General features: G+C 41.7%; 3 protein-coding genes across 5 annotated transcripts in view; 1 reads left to right on the plus strand and 2 right to left on the minus strand.

Annotated features, from left to right (window-relative positions):
- The first annotated feature begins 5,451 nt into the window (after nt 1-5,451).
- Nucleotides 5,452-8,080, plus strand: LOC108921471 (GTPase IMAP family member 7-like). The gene is made up of 2 exons (XM_018730943.2): nt 5,452-5,672; nt 6,501-8,080. Exons 1-2 carry the CDS (start codon nt 5,452-5,454, stop codon nt 7,576-7,578), a joined length of 1,299 nt encoding a protein of 432 aa, XP_018586459.2. The 3' UTR covers nt 7,579-8,080.
- A 433-nt stretch (nt 8,081-8,513) lies between these two features.
- On the minus strand, nt 8,514-13,405 carry aasdhppt (aminoadipate-semialdehyde dehydrogenase-phosphopantetheinyl transferase). 2 transcript variants are annotated; one of them, XM_018731001.2, is made up of 7 exons: nt 13,361-13,405; nt 13,004-13,198; nt 12,397-12,625; nt 11,949-12,070; nt 11,159-11,323; nt 10,190-10,267; nt 8,514-9,754 (listed from the first exon to the last, which is right to left on the minus strand). In XM_018731001.2, exons 2-7 carry the CDS (start codon nt 13,145-13,147, stop codon nt 9,599-9,601), a joined length of 894 nt encoding a protein of 297 aa, XP_018586517.1. In that variant the 5' UTR covers nt 13,148-13,198; nt 13,361-13,405; the 3' UTR covers nt 8,514-9,598. The 2 variants fall into 2 exon arrangements, with proteins under 2 accessions (XP_018586517.1, XP_018586516.1); XM_018731000.2 differs by having other exon boundaries at nt 13,004-13,383.
- Nucleotides 13,406-16,178: 2,773 nt separating this feature from the next.
- Nucleotides 16,179-26,164, minus strand: part of LOC108921470 (glutamate receptor 4-like) — a 48,425-nt gene continuing 38,439 nt past the window's right edge. Inside the window, exons 12-16 of one of the 2 annotated variants that reach the window (XM_029249205.1) lie at nt 24,963-25,161; nt 24,055-24,302; nt 20,538-20,652; nt 18,464-18,601; nt 16,179-16,886 (exon numbers count right to left, since the gene is read on the minus strand). In XM_029249205.1, coding sequence (XP_029105038.1) covers nt 16,722-16,886; nt 18,464-18,601; nt 20,538-20,652; nt 24,055-24,302; nt 24,963-25,161 — 865 coding nt within the window. In that variant the 3' untranslated portion in view covers nt 16,179-16,721. Of the gene's footprint in view, nt 16,887-18,463; nt 18,602-20,537; nt 20,653-21,196; nt 21,312-24,054; nt 24,303-24,962; nt 25,162-26,164 lie in introns of both variants that reach the window. The other variant, XM_018730942.2, reaches the window with a different exon arrangement.

Genomic DNA, 26,164 nt, shown 5'->3' on the forward strand with positions numbered 1-26,164 from the left:
TCTTGGTGTCAGTAATTGTTCATAATCTATCAGTTTCTGCCTTAAAAAGTACATTGTTTTGTCATGTCATTGTCAAGAACCGCTTGTCCTGAGCTTTTCAGTAAATATAAACGCAGCTGTAAGTCTTGAAAAATTTACGAATGGAATGTATTTTTAAATTACATGACATTTACATTTACAGTACATTTGTTTAAATTTATTTAAATTTAAATCACAAAATTATTTAATGATAGTTACTTTTTCCTTTTCCTTTGGACATACACCTGCCAAAATAATTAAACAGAAGAAAGCATGCACATATTGGGGTCCTGAGGGTGGGATTTGAATCCTGCACAGTGTAAGCTCATCTCTAACATAATAGATCAAAATTATACACTCAGTCCAAAAAATGCCCTGGTGCAAGTAGAGTTTTTGGAATGGGATCACATTATAACCCCCACAAAAGTTTGCATTTTGCAAACTGTGTTTCTCTATGTGTTCATCACACCATGTTCAAATTGCATAAACACACATTATAGCACTATCTATGACATTAGACAGTACATATTGTCCACCAATATTGTATTCAAAGGTTAGTGGTTTGACAAAACTATTGTGAAAATGCGATGTACATGTAAGGATATTTTCTGTACTTTCTGAAAATTCCTTTTTTTTTTAGTTTTATAAACAGTACAGGGTCACGGCAGCATCCAGGTGGAGACACCAAGAAATTGTACAGCGTGTCCATGTATACAGGGCGAGGGCTCAGGGTCAGAAGGTTACAATTTATCACAGGAATAATTATGTGGCACTTTCTACCAGAAGGGAGCCCAGATATTCGAGAATTCATTAGGATCATCGTGCAAATCAAGAGTCGGTTTTTCAAGTGGGAGAAATTTAAACTCTTGAGCCGTGTAGACATTTACAGAGGGGACTTCTGGTGTGGACCACATTGACACATTTCTTTGCCACGTATGCAACAGTAATTAGCTACATACCAAGATATGATCAAGGAAGGAGTTATGGTTGTGATTTAATAAGACAAAAGTTGGAGAGAAATCAAATTAATTCCTGTTGGGCAGTTGGATGTGCTGCAGTACAGTAAACTTATGTCTTACCACATTCCCAGAATAGGTATGTGAAAGGGCCTTGAGAGTCTTTGCAGTTAAAGCATAGCTTGTCTGAATGAAAGGCAAATATTTTAACAATATTGCGTGACCCACCCACAGCAAAAATGGTGTAACCTGAAATTTGGCAGCCGGATCATACAATCTTGTTTAGTAGAGAAGCCCTACCTTTGTCTTTCGATTATTGTTGTTGTACACCAACTTTAGTTAAAAGCAAAAATGAATATGACTTATTCTTTCATTATCAGCACCTGTTCATCCACTGCAGGTTTGCTGTGGTCCAGCGCAATCGTAGATTCATTCACAGACACATAAATACTGCTTAAATATAAATCATACAGTAGCCAAGCGTATCGTTCTGAATGTGCACTTGCAGGTTTACACAATAATACATGGACATTTAGCTGAAATTATTAGATTAAGCTGAAGGGTTAAAACACACGCTTTACATAAGAAAGGACAAACTACTGCAGATGACAGAATAATGAAGAACGCAGTGAAGCTCATTCCATCTTCTGCCCTCATTTATCATGATGCTCCCGTGAGAACCTGTCATGCAAACTGAAATGGCCCTGGGGGATGTTACCACGCCAGAAATGGGCACTGGTCCCTCAGCATTTATATTTACCTCTATTCATTTAGCAGAAGCTTTTGTTCAAGGCAACGTACAGCTCAGTGGAAACAAATGTGAAATGTGAATTAAATCAACACACCTTGCTCATCCCCATGTATAAAAGTGCAAAGGACAGTACTGTCTTAGAATATTTTTTAATGTTTAAATCTGTTACAAACAAACGGAAATACAGTTCACTTGATAAAGTGAAATGCTATGATATTTAATAACTCCATCCAGCTCATTATCCAGCTCATTGACTAGTTTGTTCATTTGTCGTTGCCTTTGGAGTTTCTCAGAAAATCACGGTAAATACCTTCGTATGTTTTCACCACATCATCCCAGAGGACAGTGTTGCCTGTTCAGGTGTCACCAGGAACTGCAGAAAAGACAATATTTAAGACAGATTTTCATGCAGTCGGTGTTTTTCACACTGAAATAGAGGACTGAGCTTCCGAACGGCTGCAGGAGGGTTAAATTGTACAGAGAGGAGGTCCTTTCAGTTTGAAGAAGATTTATCTGCCAAACCCTGTTGCCCTTCTGCAAATATTTCTACTTCAACAACCGAAGTGTGTGAAATACAACAAAGGTGGTAAGAGATTTCAGTAAAACACCAGACGATTAAAATAATATCACAGTGATAAATATTAACAATAAAAATCAATGTTGAATATTTGTACCGTTGATATTTATGTATCATCTGTGTATAAATTTCTGTCCTTCCAAACAGTCTGTTTTTGACTTTGTTTAAATCAGAGTTGTTTGCTTTTACGGATTTTCCTGCTCAAGCCTGAAATGCATGTAGGTCTAAGGAAAATGTAACTTTTGAATTTTTGTGCTTTTTTTGCTAGATTGTGTATCTGTCATTGTGCTGTCAATTCATCATATTTTTGAGTTATACTCTACCAGTTATGATTCTCATATGATAATGAAACTATAAACACACATATTGTTCACTTCCAGTCACACGGAATTGCTGTAAAGTGACCACCTGTGTAAACACCATCAACTTCTGATGCTGAAGAGCAAAAACAAGCACAGAAATGGATGGTAAGTTATGACACTTTATTATTATTATTATTATTTTATTTTTTATAGAGTGCTCTTCTCACACAGTGACACAGGGCGCTTTAACACAGACATAAGGCAAGAAAAACAGATAGAAACAAAGAAGACGGTCAACTAATGGCTAACACTTTAAAGTGAAGGGTTGTTCTAATGTTTTCCTTCTGCACTTCTAGGAGATGATGATTGTAGGGCATTAATGAGCTATTTAGTCGATATGATGACCGGTGTCTTGGGTGGCAAAGAAAAGCCCTTTCAATACTTTATCCTTCGATGGTTTATTCAGTTCAGCCAAACAGCATTATCGCAGTACTGAAGTCCCGATGAGGAAATTATTGAAGTGTATATAGAGTGCAGCTGGACAGTACGTAAATCCTTTAAGGAAGGTCATTATTCTTGTATAAAATATTGAAATAAACTTAAAAAAATCTCAATGCTAAATACTAAAATAAATGTATAAAATGAAAAAACGGTGATGATTTACGCACCGGATTGTACCCATGTCTTTGGTTTAACCAGCGCAACTTGGGCTTCGCTTATTTTTGCACCTGCACTCCTTATGTTTCTCTACTACACGCGATTTTCTCTCAACCAACATGTTACATTTACATTTATTCGTTTTGCAGACGCTTTTCTCAAAAGCAACGCACATCTCATAGAAAATATAATGTGTGCATTACCGTAGGAGAAAGAGACATAGCCGCAGATGCGTGACTCTTAAGTACAGTTAGTTTGTTTCCTTCACCATATGCACCAACGTTCAAAGTAGCTGCATAAAACTTTACCTGAATATCAACGATTCCTGATCACCTTCCTAGCAGTTTTTTTTTTTTTTTTCGAGATACACATAACCATTTACGTTACGTTGCAAGAGTTTCTCTGTAAAGGACTGATCCGAGCACAATCATGAACATCACTTGACAGATCTATCATGTAGGTAGGACTCAAACAATCTTAGTGTTGTTCCTTTGATCCCAGGCTGAATGTTGAATTTGTCATTACACACCTATTATATCAGATGAAAAATATTGTTTCTCGTTAAATTATCGTTTCATGAGGGACGCAAGGGCTTCACGCTCATTCAAGCAGCACTGTACCTTTGCTTAAACATGTTTTCCACAAGTTAGGGCACATTCCTCCAACAAGACTGCAGCACAATTACCTCAAAGTCAACAGAACGTGATGAATTCATGTCACCCAATTCAGTAATATTTTAAAATAGCTGCAAAAAACGATCAATTTCAAGCCTTAGAAGAAAAAAATGGAAATCTGTAGAATCGATGAATCTCTCTCTACATTTAAGAAGGGTCTCAAAAATCATCTCTTTTGGACTCACTTCTCCCCCGATCCCATAACTACATGAAAAATGTGTTTTGCTTAAAAATTTTCAACGCTCCTTTGTTCGGTAATTAAAAAAAGCTTGTATGTAGCAACTCTTGTAATGAATACCGGTTTATACGGTGGTGCGTGACACACTGACTGTACTCTCGAATCACATGTCTGCGTCTAAATCTCCACTTCTGTTGGCGGGATGCACGTCACTTTGAGGAAAAGTGTCTGGGAAATGAATAAATGTAAATATGAATGCAAATGAGGGGTTTACAAGAAGAGAAGGAACGCATGAGTGGCCATTACATCCTCAGCTACAAAATATCCTGACATCAAAACAACTTCTTAATTGTCAGAACAAAACTGTGGCCTGTCACGGCTTGTACGTTTTATTCCACATTTCTCCCTTTTGCACTGAGTATACCTGGTAGAGGAAAAAATAAAAAAAACTTCACTCGGCTAGTAACACATACTAACTTGCCACACGAGAACATGGATATAAGTAATAATATGAATAAAACAAAACAAGTACATTGGAGGGAGGGGGTGCGGTGGCACAGTGGGTTGGACCACAGTCCTCTTCTCCAGTGGGTCTGGGGTTCGAGTCCCGCTTGGGGTGCCTTGCGACGGCCTGGCGTCCCGTCCTGGGTGTGTCCCCTCCCCCTCCGGCCTTACGCCCTGTGTTGCCGGGTTAGGCTCCGGTTCCCCGTGACCCCGTATGGGACAGGCAGTTCAGAAGATGGGTGTGTATGAGTATATTGTAAGATGGGATGGCCAAGGAGGTTCAAAACCAGCCAAATCACTTTTCAACCTGCTATTCAAAAATGGAAAAACTCCTTTCCTTTTCCACAGTCATTGTGTTTCATGCTGTATTCATGGATTTTGTCAGCTAAACTGGAGATAAATAAATGATATCTATTAAGTTTCTAAAATGACAAGACAGTGATTTTAAATTGCTGTTACTCATAACGTGGGGGCATGGTGGTGCAGCGAGTTTGCCCGGGTCCTGCTCTACGGCAGGTCTGCGGTTCGAGTCCTGCTTGGGTTGCTTTGCGATAGTCTGGCATCCCGTTCTGGGTGCGTCCCTGCCCTCTCCAGCTTTGTGCCCTGTGCTCCTGGATTAGATTCTGGCTTGCCGTGGTTCTGCTTGGGACAAGCGGCTTCAGACTGTGTGTGTGTTACTAATAATCATCCCGAGAAAATCTACTTTAAATTATTTCAGACACTAAAATATCGAGTGTTACTGAAAAAGAACCCAGTTTTTTCATAAACTATTTTTATGTTTTTGATGTATGCTTCTATGCAAGCTGTGCTGTCTCTGTGATGCTGGCATTGAACATGCTTGGGAAGTCAGCAGAGGTGGAGGTCCAAGCACCAAATATAGCGTTCGGCAACCAGCCCATCAAACCCTTTAAGGACGTGACATTGACTACGTCCATCGTCGGATGCAGGTGGATTTTGCCGGGGCTGGAGAGGCTGGATGAGTTTTACACCAGCGCAGTCCAGAGCTCCGGTGCTGAGGGAAGGGAAAAGCTGTTGGGAAATGCTGAGCGTACAGGGTGCACCATTCCATCCGCTCTCCATCCATTTTGGAGAAGCCAGTGAAGAGCTCAAGGAAGTGGTTTGACAGCAGCTTCAGGGATACAGTAGAGATTCAGGGAAATGGCAATGAAAATCATTACTTCTCAGCCAAAGTTCTCACTTCAGCCACTGATGAAGTGCACAGTTTGCTCTTTTGTGTTTCTCCATTTCCACTTTGGTACAGTATTTGATTCCATGAACTAAATTTGTCAGATTTCTAAAATTCGGAACTTCCTGAGAAGACAGGTCAGTGTGGTGAAAAACAAATTTGTGAAAATATGTATAATTTACGATACAAAGTATGGTAAAACCATTTTGTATCTATTTTCTAAGTACATCTTTGCCGAAGTTGTCACTGCAGCCGTTTATAAACGACACCAAGTTTGCTCTGTTTTGTGTGTTCTATGAAATCACATTAAATCTGTAGATGAAGATGTGATGGCCACTCGTCCGTTCCTTAGAATTCCTGAAAAAGCCAACAAACAAGCTGTTGAAATGAGTCTTGTGATCCTGTTTCCGTGTAACTGACAATTACCACAGAACATGGTAACTGGGGCAACTAATAATAAGGATGTAAGGAGTAATAAGGATGGGGGTGTGGCGGCGCAGTGGATTGAACCAGGTCCTGCTCTCTGGTGGGTCTGAGGTTCGAGTCCCCCTTGGGCTGCCTTGGGACGGATTGGTGTCCCATCCTGGGTGTGTCCCCTCCCCCTCCAGCCTTTCGCCCTGTGTTGCCGGGTTAGGCTCCGGCTTCCCGTGACCCCCGTATGGGACAAGCGGTTTCAGCTGGTGTGAGTGTAATAAAGAAGACTTTCTGACATTTGTTTTTCTCCCAAAGGATCCAGCGACATAAGGATTGTGATTCTGGGAAAAACTGGATCTGGGAAAAGCAGCGCAGGAAACATTATTCTTGGGGAAGAAAACTTCAAAGTATCATGTCTTTCTAAGTCTGAAACTCAAATATGTGAAAGCAGCGAAAGTAGCTATAATGGGAGGAAAATCACAGTAGTTGACACACCAGGAATATTTGACACTGACAGGTCTGAGAAAGACCTCAAGCAAGAAACAGTGTCGTGTCTCGTTGAATGTGCCCCGGGTCCACACGTCTTCATCCTGGTGATCAAAATTGACAGGTATACTAAAGAGGAGAAGGAGGCTGTGAGAAAATTACTACAATGGTTTGGGGAGGAGGCCTTGAAACGTACGGTCATTCTGTTCACCCACGGTGATAAACTCAAACAAGGTGTCACTGTGAAAGATTATATAAACAGCGATGCTGACCTGAAGAAAATTATTGACAAGTGTGAAGGCCGAGTCCACGTCATCGATAGCGAGTACTGGAACAAAACAGATGAGAACAATGTTCGGAAAGATCTCCTGGACAAAGGAAAGAAGATGATGCTGGAGAAGCTAGAGGCTGGGCTGCTGGATGAAGCAAAAACACTGGAGTCCATGCTGGAGAACATACCTACAGGCACAGGAACAGAACCAAGGGAGGAGTTCGGGAGTAACGCCTTTCAGGTTAAACAGCTGATGGAAACCATAGCGCACATAGTGACAGAAAGTACAGATTATTATACAAATGAATCACTGGAGAGAATCGGAAGAGACATAGAGACGGAAGCACGGAATATAATGAAAGAGCTGGAGGAGGCAGGAGAAAAACAAACAATGTCTGAGATCAGGAGACGAGCCAGAGAGAGAGTGAGGACCAAGAGTCTTAGATCAATAGCAGCAGGGTCAGTGGGGGTTTTACTGGGGATACTGCTGGGTACGACTGTTGGACCATCATTTCCTGCAATATTAGCAGCTGGACTTCTCAGCATTCAGAGGATGAATTTTGGATGTACAGTTTTTAAGTCCATCAGAAAGTTATTTAGCTAAAAACAGGTTGAGGTAGCAGAGATAACAGGGGAAGCAGGGGTGGCAGCTGCAGAGGGAGGGGTGACAATAGGACAGAAGCTGGGGCTCTAGGGGCAGGAGTAGTTACAGGAATAGGTTTAGGAGTAACAGCTGGGGTTCTTGCTGCAGTAGGGGCTGTAAGAGGGGGGATCGAAGGGGCCAAAGCTGCAGCCAGAGCAGACTACCCAAAAGAAGTGGGATAGAAAGCAGTAAAAGCTGTAGCTGGAAGAGCAGAGGACGTAGTGAAGGGAGCCTGGAATGTAGGACGCAAACTGAGAAAAATGAAAGAAAGACGCAATAAAATTTAAATAGTGACATCTCAAACTGCACAGCTGCTTGTATGAAACAAATTTCTCACAAAATTTATTTCCTTAATATATATTTTATTGCTGTCTCAGAAAAAAAATCTCATTGTGAAATAATTCAAATGAATAACAACAGTTTCATATACATTGATCTATTCAGTTTCAATAACCACTTGTCTTGAGCATGGTACGATGGCTCAGAGCCTATCCTGGAACCGCTGGGCCCAAGGCTGGGGGGGGTACACCCTGGATGGGACGCCAGCCCATCACAGGGCAGCCACATGCACGCACATACACACTGACAAAGATTGTTTTAATGTTTTTCTCCAGCACTCCTTGGTGCAATTTAGTGTCACCATCCCACCTGAACTGCATATCTTTGAACTGGGGGAGGACAGCAGAGTACCCAGAGGAAACACACATAAACCAGGGAATAAAGTGTACGTTTATGTTTTTTACCTTGTTTTCTGTAAGAAATGAGAACATTTTCTGTATCATGTTATGCTTGTTTTTTTTTTCTTTCTTGGTTTTCTGTCTTTTCCACCGTATGTAATTCGATTAAAAATTTTAAAACAGAATTAGTTGTGAAATTACTGCAGCCCCTCTACTTAATTGGGATGGGGAATTGTTTTGTTATTTGAAAAGTATGTTAGTTGAATGTGGCACGAGGTGGGCCACGCAGGGGTTCACCATCAATTCACCACCAACTCCATAGTTTCATTCTGCAAGGTGAAGGGTGAGGTTCGGGTGCGATGCCAATCAAGTAGCATTCATGAGTCATGTGCAATAATGTAACGTGCCAATTTTATGTCCCAGCTGAAGTGCTGGCCAGTTTGCTATCGGCTTCTAATGACAACATAACTGGATGGTGGTATCTGTGTCTATGAAGATCAGAGCGGAGTTGTTATTCCATAACATAGTGAACCTACACAAACTGGACCCAAGGAAAAGGGCCCTGGTAAAGTGGATTGTTATTTCTATGGTGAGGAAATTATCCTGAGTTTGTACAATAGGGAGAAAGTACCAGTGAAATATGAAAAGCACTTTCATTTCGTTCCACTGTACACAAGCTGTATAGAGGAATGACAATAAAAACAATGCGAACTTTATTTATCCAGAGTCATATGTTACTCTGGATAAAAATGTCTACTAAATTAATAAAAGTATTTCAATGGTTTTCAGATAAAACAAGCCATTAACCAGCACCGTTTCTGTACAACTTTCAGGCTGTAGGGTGTTTGACAAAAACACAATTAAAACATTAAACGTTAAAAGCATGCTCTTTAAAAACACACTCTCGGAGCTTTAATGTGTTTCCTCCCCTGAGTGTGTTTGCACTACTGTTTAGCTCACAGACATCACACCCCCCCTTGGATGGCTGCTGAAAGTGTCCCCAAACTCCATTTGAGATGAGTAAAAGGGAGCATTTAAAAACCAGAAAAAACACACACAGAACCAGAACAGAACACTCCGAGGTGAAGCACTTCAAAATGAGAACGGCAGAGAGACACTGAAAAAACACCACTTTTCTCCACTGGAAAAATAAATGCCTTTATGGACAACTCTGTCCAGCTGCAGTGCACTGATTTCCATGTGGAGAGCCACTGGGCTGCTCCAAACACTGAGCATGAGGGAACAAAATTATCAGCATGTCAAACTGGTATTTCAAAGGTGGATCTCAGCCTGAGGGGGATACGCTAGCTGCCTGGGTCCTCCTTTTTCTTCTGGAAGTCCTCCCAGTAGTCTGTGTCCTCGTCCTCTATCGGTATGGCCCCCGAAATGAGGTCACTGAAGCACAATACTTTGAATTGTTGGGGTGGGGGGATCCTGGAAATCCAGCTGTTGTCTCCCTCCTACAGTTACATGGCAAGTATCTCAGTACCCTTAGCAGATCAATCTACTGTAAATGTCTTCTTTATAGAGAGAGGAAAACTGGCCAGAATGACCTGAATATACACACACACACTGCACATGGGATGAAACTGTGAGACTGAACAGCTAAGATCCAGAGTCATAACTTGATTATTATTATTTTTATTTTTTATAGAGCGCTCTTCTCAGGTAGCGACACAGAGCGCTTAAACACAGGCATAAAGCAAGAAAAACTGATACAAACAAAGAAGACAGTCAACTAATGGCTATCATAATGAAGGAATTATTATAGAGCTACAAGTATACCTACTGGCCATAAAGATTTCCATAAAGAGCATTTGATAAAAAACAGCCCTGGATCCACTCCTCTAATGACAGTGAACCAGGTGCTGGTCTCCCCCACACTCTGATCTTACCTGAAGCCCATCCCTGTTCATTTCCTCCACCTTCCCCAGAGCGACGGCCACATGGTGGTCCTGGTCCAGTAGACTCTCCTGTGCGGGAACACCAGGATACCCTTTAGTTTGCAATCCCAGAGGTGTCAGCACTATTAATTACTAATTAAAAATTAGTCCATCATTAAACTGTTAACTCTAGTCAATATTTTTTCAACCTTCCTACAAAGAGCCATATGACCACTCATGTTAACTACTGTAACCGTTTCCATGTGAGCTGCATTATGTACTTGTACATATTTGCATTTTCCTAGTATATTGATTCTTTGTATTTGTATTGTTGTTGCCCAGTTCTGTTCTCTTTTTAAAAATAAAAAGGGAAATGTTCTGAAATGTGTAAATTGAGTCAACGTACATATTTCTATGATCACATGGAAAATTTATATTTCATAATTAAGATGAACTCATGGTGATGAGGGTGCACAATGTCATGAACTCTACGTTCTGGTTAACACTGTTTTAGGAAGGTTTCCTTTAAATGCAGTCACTTTATAACACAATGACTGCACGTAAAGTGCTCTGCAATATCCATGTAACCCACCAAGGTCCACTGACATATGGTATGTATAACTGCCCCACCAACCCCAGGAACAGGTTCAACCACACATGACCCTCATTTCCTTTAGATAAATACAGGTATGTCTTAAATAAAATTTTAGTTTCTACCCTTTCTGGTCTCAATAAGCCCACATTGCCACCTGCTGGCTGTAACTAGTGGAAGAGGCTCACATCCCATAATGCATTATATTATGATAGACAGTAGTCAACTGTCTTCTATGTTTCTTATTTGATGTTTGTTTTTCTTGCCTTATGCCTGTGTTAAAGGGCTCCGTGTCACTGCGTGAGAAGAGCGCGCTATAAAAATAAACTGAATTGAATTGAATAAATTGAATCTATGGGTGCGACTCTTACTCCTCAGCACCTCCTCACCTCAAACACCCAGCTTGTATCTTCTTGTTTGGAATCCACACACATCCTGGTTTCTCGGTACACCTGGCCCTGCTGCATGTGCACAGGTGAGACATGGAACTCTACCCTCCGCAGGTCGAACCCCACTCCGATCCCAATGGCCTTGATGAAGCTCTCCTTGAGGGCCTGGACACAAGGGTGCAATAGAGACAGTCACTACTACAGCTCTTATAAGATCCGTTTCCTACCTCCAGACCTCCAGTACGGGATATTTACAGTATTAGGGTGCTCTAAGAGACTCCACGTTCAGTAAAGTACATTTACATTTATTTATTTAGCTGATGCTTTTCTCCAAAGCAACAATATTAATGAACCTACAATTATTTACCCATTTATACAGCTGGGTAATTTTTACTGAAACAATTCAGGGTAAGTAGCATTCTCAAGGGTACTACAGTCAGAGTTCAGATTTTAACCTGTGACCTATAAAGGCAGCAGCTCTAACCACTATGCTACTACCATCTGCCCCCAAGTGGGGTAAATGTCAGTGCACTAGGGTAATCAAAAGTGATATTATGAGACCGAACACTTCCACAAATGCAGTGCTGTGACTGACAGAAGTATCAAATCTAAATCAACTCCATTAGACATTTTGTGAATCTATGATATGCTTGTCAACTAAGACCAGTGCAGACAGAAACTAATTACTCCACAGGTGTAATTCTATCCATAAACAAACCAATCCAGTCTTTACCATACACATTTCTGTTAACCATATGATAGATAATGAGTCTGTGGTTGCCATGGTTACCCAATGTCTATGGAACATGTCCAGTTGCATCCACTCTGACCCCGCCCCCTTGATGACAGCCCATTCATGGTCAGTGAACTGCCTCTTCATGATGCGGAAGAAGTCTGGCACAGAACTTCTACCTGGACACGTAGGCAGAGCGAAAAAGGCCAGACAGTCATTACCCACAAATCCAACATGTGGAGCCAATTTTGTCTCCTGTGAACAGACACAGTGGTATGAGGAGTCAAGTGGTCCTGTTATACAATGAGTAATTTTTACATGATTTATAAAAATACATTTTCACACCTCTTTCACAGCATTGATAGCTTTATGTCATTTTACACACACACACAATTATGCCATTTTGTGGCTCTATTAGCAAATGTTTACTAAACATCCACCCTTCTAAACTGGATTAAAGCATCTTTAACTTTAGCTTTTAGGTAAATGATAGACGTCTCTCTACCTGGCTGCCTGGTCTTCATGACATCAACTCCAACCTGCAGGCCACACTCTGCAGCCAGCACCGCGAAGTCTCCCTGATGCGAGATGTTGAAGCTCCACCTGTCGGAGGGACTCAAGGGGGCAGGGCTTGCTAGGAAGGGCTTGCCTTTGGCTGTCCTCTCAAGGTGGATCTCGTCCCAGGTAACACCCATCTTCTCACACAGCAGTTTTCGTATTAACAGCCGGCCGGCCTGCGACAGACACGCAAGGTGAAGGTTCAAGGCCCATTAAAAGTTTTAACTATAAAATGAGGGAACACAACTGGGGTAAAATGGATATACTGGATGAAATTTTTTAAAAATCAGTTCAGGATATGTTCAGGCTGTCATTATGGATGTGACAGCAGTAATGATTATGACAGTGTGTGACAGTAGATGGCACTGTGTGTGAAGGGCGTTCACGCTGTCAGAACGAACGGGCACTTGCTGCCGCTGCTGAACAAACAGAAACACAAAGCGACAGCATGACACGAGCTGATGACTGTGATGACAGAGAGAGAAGAAGCAGCAGCGCTGCTGGCTCCGACATACGATACGTTATAGCAGCCATACGTCATACGATAACGGTACCATCGCGGCCTTGGCGTCCTTAGCGAACACGAACCGGCCGATTCGCTCCTTCTCCTCACGCTGAACGCAGCGAGCGGCGAACAGCCACTCGCGCCTGCTCGGGGTCCACGAGCCGCACCGGAAAGCCCAGCGCGCGCCCTCCATTGCCAATTGCCGCGCGTTAATCGCAGCCGGTCACATTCGGCGAGAGATGGACTACAACACACAGTTACACATACACATACATACGTCAAGCACCATCGCGAGGTTAGCAAAATGAGTATTTCAAAGTTATATAGAAACAAAAAGACAGTAATGTGTATTTAACATTATAACGGCTTTATTTTCTCAGTATAGTAGATGTTCGACGTCACCTACACAACTTTGACATGCATATGGAGTTCGATGTATGTCCGGAAAAGCAGCGGAAATACAAGACGTACTGTCTGCCTCTCCCTCCAGCTAATTGGCTGGAAGGGTAAGATGGAGACGTGATTGACAACTTAAAAGGCCAATAAAAAGACTCTTTCGTTCTCCGTTACACCAATTTCCGGAGCGCTTACAATGATCTATTACATGTTAACGACGACTTTTGAGGCAGTGAATTCTATGTGTTAATAATACTAACATTAACTTTGTTATCGCATATTGAACAGTTTTATTTAGTTCGCTAAATTTGCAATGTTAAAACAAATATACAGTATACCGGTACTGTGTTTTAATTTCGTGGTTCTGCGTCTCTGCTGCGATTAAACGCTAAAGTATTATTAAACCTTATGTGAAAATGTTAAAGTGCTTATTATATCAAATTAAGCAACTTTAGTCATATTGAAAGAACCATAAATCACAATTGGCTCGTCACTAGCCGCCGATGTGAGGCGCTCGAGCTGCTTTGTGCGCGAGCCGTCTGTCACGTGACACACAGGCAACGGTTGGTAACCAAACTCAGGAGTGAAGTAAAAAGTACAGTACTGTTGCTTTTAAAAATAATTACTTAAGTAAAAGTACTCGTATATAAATGCACTGAATAAAACTTTTAAAAATGTTAGATAAATTAAGTATGAACTTACTCGGATTCAAATGAGATTTTTCACTGAACTTGTAAGCGGCTACAAATACAGTTTTAATTATAGAAGCAGCTTGTCCAATAATTTTATGAAATTCAGCTCTCAGGGAGAACCATTTGATTTGTTATACTTCTGTAAGTGAATTTTAAATGAGTTCTGCCATCACTTTTCATGAACTTGAACTAGGTTGTACGTAAATATAGTACAGAATTTTGCATCAAACTCTGACTGGTCAAGAATGAACAATTCAACAGCTGACAGTGAGAAGCTCTTACTACTGAATTCAAAGTATAAAAGACAGTTTTAAGGAGAAAGTTAAAACCTTAATGCGAAAAAATGTAATTGTTGTGTAATTGTTCACACATTGTAACTTCATGCGCATTCCCTGATGTAACCTTTATTCAGCCCCTACGCCGGCATTGTACTTGCTTATTTGTGTGTCTTAGAATATTTAAAAAAAGAAAAAAATTGGTGGGAGGGTATCGGGATTTGTCTATCCTGTGTTTTATGCACCTGCTCGAACGATGAATCTCGGTGCAGCAAGTGGTAGGTAACAAACTGGGTTTACCTGAGACTTACACGTCTGCAGCTCTGTCTCTCTCTTAATGTAATGCATAAATTGTACTTTTGCTGAGATGTACGTCGCTTTGGACAAAAGCGTCTGCTAAATGACTAAATGTAAATGTAAAAAAAAAATTAAAAGTAACAACAAAAGGGTGACTGGAATGTAAAGGAGTAAAAGTTTTTTTTTTTTTTTCTTTTCCTTTCAAGTGTACTCAAGTACTCAACCTGTGACCCCAGAGATATGCTCTGCTCCTGGGTTACACCTATTCTTCGAGTCCCAAAGTTTGTCTTTGGACATTGTGGATGAGGGTCTGGCTCGTGGGGACCTTCAGGACGTCTCTGAGTTGGTGGAGTCAATCCAGATCTCCATTTTGGACCACTGGGGAGGACAGCTTCACTCCCACCAAGGCACCCAGAACAAGCAGGTATCAATATACACCATTCGCTTGGACAGCTGTAGTCATTTTCAGTAAGGCACAAGGACATCATCGTTGTTATCTGTCTTTTATTTAAAAAAGGCCAAAACAAACAAACAGAACCAAACAGGGTGTCGACGGGGTTTGTTTCACAGCTGTGTATGGGAACAGTGGTACCTGTATTACCTGCATTCCTTGGGCCAGCTGGCCAGGTTTCCTCAGGCCTTGTGGTCCAAACTCACCTTCTCAGCTCTGCAGGGGGCACTGTGAAATGTTGACCTGTGACAGGTCAAAAAAGAAGAGAACAGAACCCTGGAGGGGTGCAGGGGCTGGCTGAGAGATTGTCCTTCTGCTGCCTTATTGAACAAAGGCCTTGGTGGGTCCAGTTTACCACAGTATTAAAATAACCCTGTTCCCGGAGGCAGTGTAACCACAACTATAGCCCACTGTGAGGAAATGTGGACATACACAGTGTTTCAAGGTGAAGGACCAAAGCAGCAAGCTTCGCCATGATCCTCAACTCTACTAGTAGTTTCTAGGTTTGAGCTGCATGAAATAATATTTCAGTATTAATCTCATTACAATCTACTTCATGAAAAATATAAACTACTTTTTGTTCCACTCTATCCCAATTATTTATTAGTAATGTATTCAGTTTATGGTAAACAGTGACCTAAATGAGTCGTATATGATTGAGTCAAAGGAAAACTGCATTGTTCACAGAGCTCTTTGTCCAGCCCGAGAAGGATTCTGGGTCTGATTTCATAGTTTGGGCGACTGTTTTTTTCCACAATCATTGCAGGTAGAGAGAGAGAGAGAGAGGGAGAGAGAGAGAGACAAACTGTGGGAGGACACAGAATGACAAACATCGAGACTCATGGCAAGCAGGATGTGAATACATATATAAAAAGAGTTCACATACATTTCAGTTCTTCATTGAGAGTGCAGTGGTCTCCTATTTGTTATTGCGACAAACTTTTTCCTAAAGATGGTTACAAAAGAGAAATAAAACTCTGTTCACTACGTACTGAGCAATTTACATCAGTTAAAAAGCAAGCAAGTTCCTCCATCTTTTAAAACGACACTGTAAATAATTGATCTTTTTCACATCATTTACATATTTATATTTTTTCACAGTATATTGTTTATTCATTACTTATCTGTATCATTATCATTATATATTAGTGTTATGTTGTTAATATTTATAAATCTCCCAATTGACTTGATGTGGCTTACTCCCCATGTGAGTTTTTGTTATAGAATAACATTTCTTGGACTTGGCAGGACTATGACAAAGTGTTCAACCAGCATAAATCTGAATTCATTATCAAACTGCTAATGGCACAAATGCTTTGTGGCACAGTCTGTTTCAAGTTTACAGTTTTCTGGTCTTGTATGTGGGTTTGTCCTTCCCGTCCCATCTCCAGCGGGAGGTGCTGTCTGACAGGTGTCCTTTCACTCAGCTGATCCCTATCTGAAGGTGGCACAGTGAAAGCGGACGTGCATCTCTCCGCTGGCATCATTCTGTGATTCCTCCCGGTCCCACCATCCACCGTTTCTCCTGCCTTCCATGTTCCAGCTTATTTCATGAACGTTGCAGTTGAAGACCTCTCTTGCTTGGCACGCTCCCTGGTGTTGTCCGTTTGTTCGTCGCTTTGTGGTTGCGGTAAGGCACTAGGGTGTGTTTGGTCTTCACGGCAGGTCCGAGGACACCAAGGCCAGCCCCGAGCTCTGTCGCAGGGAGGGCCCTGAGTGCACTGCCTTGGGGCAGTCCGGGGTCAGGACGCGCCCATTCTCTCCCACGCTGCCTGTGATCGACAGGCGTGCTTTGTTTCGCATGGCCTCCGTGAAGGTTAGCTAGATATTTCCAGTGAGAGGAGAAAGAAAAGTGCTTCAGATCAGCTACTCTTTGCGTGACAGAATGGTCAGTAATTGCACAAAAGGTAGGCAACAAACAGCAGCAAACGTGTAAACGTTACGGTGAGAAGCCAGACGTGTCTGTGGACATCTGCATTCACAGAGAAATGGGTCATGCCTATGCTCTGTATTGCAGGCTGTAGTCCTGTGTACAGTGGAGTCTTTGGTACAGATTGGTGTGTAGTATTTTTTTTTTTTTTTTTTTTTTTTTTACTGTGCTGCAGATTATACAAGTGTACTTCTATAGTGTGGGCTGTAGGGTACAATATGATCTGTAGTTTTGATTATAACGCAGTCTAAGCTGTATGGTGTAATTTAGTATATATTGCAGGGAATCCGGTGGTTCTCCGTGTTTCTGTGATGTTGTATCACATGAGTTGCCTTGACAACTTACTGCTATTGTGACTGAAAAAGCTGTGAGTGACACTTTATAATATTGCAGCCACAGAATCCTATTTGAAATGATTTTAGCTGTGGGATGAGATGTGATCTGCAGTAGTGAAATTATTCTAGCCATGTTATTATTTATTCATTTAACTGATGTTTTTTTTCTCTAAAATGACTTACAATGTTAAGCTACTTACAGTGATTCATGCATTTATACAGCTGGGTAATTTTCGCGGTATCACTTAAGCACCTTGAGCAAGCGTTTTTCATCGGAACTACTGATTTGAACCCAGGTCCTTCAATTCCATTTTGCTTATAGTTACATCATAGAAATGATGTAATTACTACAATTGTTTCTTCCCAGGTTTTCCTCTCAATTTAGATATAAACCCAACATGAGGCATTAATTCATACAGAAGTTAGGATACAACAATTATGTGACTAACTGCTTCATCTGTGGCATCCCTACAACACATTAACTAACACATAGGACTGAATTTGCACTAACTAGAACCTCCAGCGTCCTAGTGGAGATTTTCATCATGAGGTTACAAGATCCTGGAAAATGACCATGAAGCTTTCAGGGTCAGTAAAAAGACCTGCATACAGTTAAGATTACTGCCCTAAATACAGATGCAGGGTTTGGCCAGATTCTTCCTACTTCTGTCCCTCATTGCTGTGAGACAAGCCATCCCACTGATGGAGGCTTTAAAGGATCTACACAAGAGCACCGGTGTCAGTGTGCAAAGCGGTCACTTGAGAGCCATAATCTCTGCTTTTTACGCCAATGGCAGCCATGACGACAGAGTCAAACTAATGGCCAGGCACGACCCAGACAAGTGGCCGTAAGCAGACAAGGACAAAGACACCATGACATTGTCAAAAAGAAAATAAAGTTGTGAAAACAAACAGAAGAAGCTTTTACCAGCGGTCACATGGCCACAGAACAGGCGGGCGCCATGGCAACGACACAACCGCACTTACTGTGGAGACCCTAGGGCCTAGCTCTAGATCTGAACGCCCTCGTCGGCCTGCAGCTCGTAACCTTCTCTACTGGGGGCTAAGGCCTGACTGTGGTGCGAGGGGCTGTGGGGGGCACTGGGAGGGGGCGAGTGTCCGGCCGCGTCCACCTTCATTCGCTTGGCCTCGTTGCGGGACTTGTAGCAGAACTCGATGAGGGCCACCAGCATAGCGAGGCCCAAACCGCCCACCAGGATGTAGAACACCCCAGCCACATTGCTCAGGCTCAGCGCCTGCGAGCTCTTGTCCTGGGGGCCACAGGGACAGCACGCAGTTAGGGGAATGCTCTCAACCACAGAGTCACAGAGATACAGGTGACACACACGCGCTTAGTGACGCACAGAAATAAGCACATTTGTAATCTTATACACAGGTACACAAAATGGACACCTTTTTTTTTTTTTTTTTTTTTACTAAGGTGCACATATACAGACAGCACACAGACGGATACACAAACAGACTCATTCACACACAAGTATACAAACAGACACACTTTTCCACAGATACAAATACACACAATTATATACTGGTATACACACGTACAAAAGTAGACACACTCTTACACACGCACTGGTATGCGCACTCTTCCTGATACACACAAATATAAATATATATACACACACACAGAGATACTTACTCAGCAGCATATATACAGTTTCACACCATGCAACACACACAGTACATTTGTTAGTAGTACATTTGGTTTCCAAGTACTGATCATTCTTGTCTCTGCTTCTGCCACTATACCTGCTGCTTTTAACTGCATATTCTAATATCTGCTGTAAAAATGAAGACGTTATGCACTGAAATACTGCACATTTTCAGTGGAAAAAAGTTTTACTATAACGCCCTAATTAATTATTAAAATTTAATGGATAAGAAAACACACTACAGCTATACCTAAACACAGTAGTAAACCAAACTATTGTAACATGGCATACAGTAAAATACAGTACAGATGGTCCCTGCTTTACAACACTCTACTAAACATTATTTCACACATACGTTGCTCCGTATGTGTGACCGCATCTTGCTAAGAGAAACTGCCTCAGACATACATATCTGTGGACCTGCAGAGGGATGCGTTTTAACTTAAAATTCATAGTTACAAGAAATAAAAAATCTTTTTATTTTTATTATTGCCTTTTGTAATTGTAAAAGATGACTTTGAAGAAAATACTGCAGAGCTAAATGTCATTTACAGCTCTCTATTCCATTCAGTGTGGCACTGTAACATGCATACAGCAGCCTTAATGAATTTACCCTTATATTTTTCACCTCCTTTTCACTTTCTTCCTGTTAATGATATTCCTTTGATTGGTAATGAAATATTCACAACAAAAATGCCGAGCTCAGTGTTTGTCTAATAAAATAACCTCCCAAGTCACCAGTCTTCCTCTCTACAGTATTTCATACCTTAGTACAATAAATATTAATTATTAAAGGAGTAAAAGAACTAAGAATGAAAAGTTGTCAAATACAGTTATGATGACATGAGAAGGATAAGAGAAAAAAATATAGTTGTTTAATTTCATCCCATGTGGTTCACGTCCACTGAGCATTAATTGTCTATTGATGTCACATAGTGTGGATTTATACAGTATGACCCACCATTTGTATTTACTTTCTTTATTTACCTTGAGTCTTTAAAAGCTGACCAAACAAAATCTAAGGTCTCAACAGAAAAAATACATAATATCTGATTAAGTCTGCAAGTTTTTCAATAGTTTATCTGAACGGTTCATTTTTAGTGATTTTCCTTTATTTCTCATGGAAAATGCCATGATGTATGTTGGTAAAGTTTTCCTGTCCACATTGGTGTTGTAGAGTGGAGACCATCTGCAATATAGTCTATGCTGTAATGTCTCATTGGGCTGTTTTGACTCAGTCAGGTACACCACCTACATCAAGTGTGCGGGTGGGACTCAGTGAGAGACCCTCACCTGCTAAACTTAACAACCCTGGGACTGTTGTCCATGCTATGATATAGTAGTCGGTTACTGGGACAGTCCCGCTGCTCCTGCTGTAGTGTGCCAAACAGCTCTGTGTCATGCGAGCACAGGCGTGGCTTAGAGGTATTTGTGGTGCCATGTCTCAGATCTCTCTCTCTCTCACACACACACCGCTTTATGGCCTCTCATGTGCACTGACAGCAGTGGGAGGAGGGTGCTGGTGGGAACTGACCTTACTTCCTGAGTCCTTGGGTCCGCACTCGCCCTTATCGTACCACCATTTGTTTTTCAGCTTGTCTAAGACGCCTGATTCACTCAGTTTCAAAACGGCAAGGTTTACGGGAGTTCTTCGCCCCACGTGGAAAATAACATAAATAACATCATAGATCATGTTATCTTATGTTATTCAGTTCAAAGCCAACACAGCAACTGTGCTCCAAAGTGACAGAACAGAGGCTCCACCCAGGCGATGGCTGACAGCCGTTTGGGCAGAGCCTGCTCCATCGCTTTTGGTGACGGGCACATGCTGCCGTGACCCTTCTGGGAAGAAATGGAGGCAATTACTGTTAAGTCAGAATTATTGGTGGATTATTGCTGCTCTTTGGAACGCGAACTCCGATGGTAAGAAACCATTAAACTAAAACTGTCTCACAGCAATGAACTGAAGTTCACTGTGAAAATTCCCAAGCATCCCCAATGATCTGTCACACGCCTTGAACCTTGATGTGTATGTGCAGCAGCCAATATTTCTGTTTTGACAGTAACTGCTCTCCCTTGGTGCTTCATGGCCACAATTTGAGGGAACTGGCCTTTGTAGGTGGGGCTTGTCATGGCAGATGCACCTGTTACCATGGATACTGTTTACCCGCATTCGGTGACATGGAGGCTAACCTTCTCACCACCTCCGCCGCTGCCACACTCGCCCTTGTCGTACCACCATTTGTTTTTCAATTTGTCCAACAGGCCTTGTTCGTTCAGTTTTAAAACTGCGAGGTTAACAGCACTTCTTGAAACGATAAAACATATTTGTCAGAATGTAAACACTGAATGGGGGAGGGGCATGGATTAGAAAGCTCAGTCTGTCGCACTCCAGATAAATCTCTCTCATCATTCATGCACCCACTGTGGGGATGTTTTCACTCAGTCCCTAGATGATGGACTCAGTGCTGAGTGGACATCTGCTCTAGACACAAACACTGGTGTAATTTCACACGCTGTGTTTCTGGATTGTCCAGTGTGTTTGCGCTGGGAAAATTGTGTCACCTTCTAGAGACCACTGGCTATACAATTTAAGGAAAACTTACGATGCGCATATTGTCTCTGTAATCATAAGGCAGACAGCGTTAGCATGTCTGTAGTCTCATGGAAATTGTGTCAGTCTTTGTTTAGACCTGAAAAACTCAACACCTTGTTACCTCATTGGCCCCTTGTCCTGTATACATGGGTCTTCTAGTCATGCTAAGATGCCCAGACTGACACTGGTTTAAAAGTACTGACTCAGTGTTGAGTTTGAGAGAGTTATTTGGAGTGACAGGAAGATCTCATTTAAAAAAACTTTCAGCAACACCATCAAATAGCAGCATAACATTGAAAGTGAGAAAACTTATGAGCTGAAGAAAAAGAGGATTAAAAGCAAAGCAAACATCTAATATGTACAGTTGTGCTGATTACCATGTGGAGCAACAGCCACGTCTGATGCCACCTGCTCACACTTTAGAGCTCCAGCTTTTTCTTGTGGTCAGGAGAAGTCGTTGACAGAACACAATTATTCCACGAGTCAGGAAGAGTGGGAACCATCGCAGTCTGTCAGAACTTCACCATAGGAAAGTGCACAGTCCTCGAAGACCACATCTGAAAGTAAAATTCTAATACAGTGTCTTCGTAGGACTTTCGGACCATCTGTTCATAACATGTGAGACTCCCACTTCGGAAAATGTACGAAGATCATCAGTGAGCACAGTTTGAGGGACGAGATTTAAATAGTGATTTTTAATTTTTTCTTTGGAAACAGGGATTAAGAACTCTCCTGAAATTCAGGAAACACCAGACATGTTACCTTGGTGTACGGTGCATTTTTGCACGAGTCTTATTTCTGCTCTTTGTCTTCAGGCAGATTTCCACAGTCTCTGTGAGCACTCTTCTACAAGTAGTCCTCCACTTATGACGTATGTCACTTGGACTTAACTATGGCTGTTACAGCAGTCTTGTTATATTATTTTAGAGTCCCAGAGTTTGGTTTCAGTGTCTAACAATCTGTTCCAAGACACCCATTCTCTTTCTTCCCACTCTCTCTCTTTCTCTTTATGATTCTCTTAAAATGACTTATGTAAAATTTCTAGCATGTGAAAATGTGAGTATTGTGTTGCACAAAAGAAATATATAAAATTAGTTTTAAAAAAGCTTATTATACTACTCAGCACTCATGCATGTTAATTTTTCATATGTTATGCTTGCTGTGATACGCTATAAGAGAATTGCGATATTGACTTGTGACAAGTTGTCGGAACAGAACGCTGTCATTAGTCAAGAACTCATTGTTAATGGAGTACAGTGGCTCCTCCATTTACAGACATAATTGGGACTAGAAGTTTGCTTTTAAATTTTTGTAACTAAACTTTAAGTCAAATGGAGAAAATAATACAGATGTCCCTCAATCTATTTTCAGGTTATTTTCAACAAAAATGTCTGATATAGCTATCATAAAAGAAGTGGTAAGACTTTAATGTTTTGGAATTTTTTTATTAATTTTGACCTACATTAAAATTAAAAGTAGCTTTAAATGGCTGGAAGTAAGCATACAAAACTCCAGTGCCAATTGTTCACTGAATCATTCCATAAACATGTACAGCGTTCTTATCTTGATATTGATCACCAACACTCAAGAACATCAGACACGAGCTATAAACACTGTGGAAGTGAGCTGAATTAAAGCAGTCCGCATTCCTATTCCTTTTGGATGCACTTTACTGCCACCTATCTATCTGCTCAGAGGATAGACATGGGTCAAGTGCACTTTACCACAAAGAGAAATTTTAGAAAATACGTAGGTGACGAAAATAGAATTTAAAATAAACTGTAAACTGTTTGTATGGTCAGAAATTTGTAACCTTGTTCACAACACAAGGATTCAGCGTATTCACCAAAGGGCACTGACAAAAACCTGATACCAGATAGATCTTGATACCTACTGTAACTCAGGGTCAGTAATAAAAAAGCGGCCAATTCAGAGAAGGATTTTGAGTTGCTGGAATGAGTGTATCTAGTGATTGATACCATCAGTAGAGATATATTGGTAGTGCATTATGCAAGTGGCTGACTTATGCTACGACTAATATTCTCTAAAAATATTTGCCTTATTTAATCCTCACTTAAGTAGATACCTGCTTAAAGTGCACAAACAAATTACTGTATCACTTATCCGTATCCCTCTGTGTTTTGTCTATGATTTCATGGGCAGAGTTTAGTGGCATGAGTCGGTGCTGTTTGTTCACATGTAATTCACAGCAGAAAGCAACAAACAAAACATTTTTCATATTAACTTTTCACAGTAAATGCATGATTACCTGTGAGATGTTCTGCAGAAAGCGAAAATGAGATTACATACATTACCATGGCTCAGTCACATTCACACACACATTCACACAGGCAAACACACTCAGCCCAGCTGCCGTTTGGTGAACACAAGGCACGCCAGGGAAGGTGGAATACCATAACAACACGCTGGCATATTGTTACACTATTCCACCCACCTTAACTGTGAGCCCTTGGGCGTGGCCACGCCGTAGCCCTTGGAGTCCAGGTTGCCCCCGACCTTCATGGTGTCGCAGGGTTTGCGCTGTTCAGTGTACTCATTCATGGTTGACTCCAGCAGGAAGGCGTACTTCCCCTTGGACTTGCGCACGCGTGCCACGCCCTCTGCTGTAGTCTTGGTGAACACAGTGGGCTCAGCTGACTTCATGTAGGTCCACATTTTCTCATACACAGCGATCTTTGACCTCTGGGGGGTAGAAAGGGGAATACCATATCAGTCATTTGAAATCAACTGGTGATTGGAAGTTGCTTTATACATTGGATTGCCATCTTGTGAGAATAATTGGGACCTCGAGTTTGTTTCTAATGTTTTTTGTTGATATATTCAAAGTCCCTGTTACTAAAAAGTCATAATATGTTCATCATGCAGACATCCCTCAATTTGCTCACAGCATTCCTCATCTTGTTATTCATCTCCAACACTTAAGAACACCAAACATGAGTTTTAAACAGTGTCAAAGTGAGTTTGAGTCTGCTGGTCCTACACTCATATTGTCTTTGGGTGTTTTACCACCATCTGTTGGCTTGGCAGGTAAACAAGCAGCATTCATTGTGCTACAGACAAAAAACTTGGAAAACAGATGAGTGAAGGAAATGCAATTAAAACTAAACTGGAAAATTTTTGTAAAACTGACCATGTGTAACATGAGGAGCCAGTGTATAGTTTATTCAGTAACCAAAAGGCAAGCATGAGCATATCTTCATTTCCACAAGGCCTGTTTCAGAACCACGAACAGCACAATGCAGAGTACATGGAAAGCATCAACCTTCCACTTTAACATAGAACTGCTGTTCACACTGGCTTGAGTTTAACATGGAGCTTCCAGTTAGGCATTTATCTTCTCACCCTGAAGAACTCTTTGGTGGAGCCTGAGTCCAGCGTCCCATACGCAATGTCCGTCTGCTTGGCAAGGTCCTCTGCACTCTCGATGGGTGACACCATTCTCTCCACAGTGAGGAAGGCAGCCAGGTTGGCCGTATATGATGAGATAATGATGAGGGTGAAGAACCACCAGACCCCACCCACAATGCGGCCAGAGAGGGACCTGTGGGGGCACCATGAAGCAGCTCATTGGCTTCACATTTGTACTACATAACCCAACTGCCAATGCAACTGCAGTGCTGCAGAGTAGCCACAAGGGGGAGGGACAGGACTGCACTGGGACCATAACTTCATACCAAGCTAGATAGGCAGAGAAAAACCAGTTCTGGCTGAAACCGCTTGTCCTGAGCGGGGTAGCAGCAAACCGGAGCCTAACCCGGCAACACAGGGCTGGAGGGGGAAGGGGACACACCGCGGACAGGACATCAGTCCATCGCAAGGCACCCCCAGTGGCACTCGAGCCCCAGACCCGCCAGAGAGCGGAACCTGGCCAAGCCCACTGCGCCATTGCACCCCCCCAAAACCAGTTCTCTCTACGGAAAAGAATATGCTCAAAGCTGGACATCTTGTGGTGTGCTGTTCATATGGATAACATGGGAAGGTTCTGAAGAACTCAACCGAGTCATATCAGAAATTTCAGAAACAGAACTTTTGAAAAATCATAATTTTTTCGCATTACAAAATGACCAACAATTCTGTCAAGGCATATTCACATTATTTGTGTGTGAAATACCCCCAGATGGCTGGAGATTAGAACAATTAGAGCAACAGAAACAGTCAAATAATGAACCCACAACAAATTAACCAGGAAAAGGTAATTACAGGAAGATTACATTTTAACCAGGACTACAGGAACAGCTGATCAGAGCATCAGAACCACAGAAGGACTTAAGAGCTACTAGTCCAGATCATCCATACGGTACAAGATTGTCAAAGCTATCAGAATATATTCAACTGTATCATACCTAGAGACCTTGTGAGCTGAAACACTAGAAGAGCAGTGACACATGTGGGCACCATCACTGAGCTTTGTTTATCTCACTGTGGACAACCTTACCCCAGCAATATGCCTTCAGCACTACCCCTTACTCACTCTGTGGATGGTAAGCAGTGCCTCCTGTCCAGGGGCAGGAAAGAGACGGAGTGAGACAGAGATCTCTGAGTGG

Source organism: Scleropages formosus, chromosome 25 (genome assembly GCF_900964775.1).
Source record: "Scleropages formosus chromosome 25, fSclFor1.1, whole genome shotgun sequence".
In the NCBI taxonomy this organism is placed as follows: domain Eukaryota; kingdom Metazoa; phylum Chordata; class Actinopteri; order Osteoglossiformes; family Osteoglossidae; genus Scleropages; species Scleropages formosus.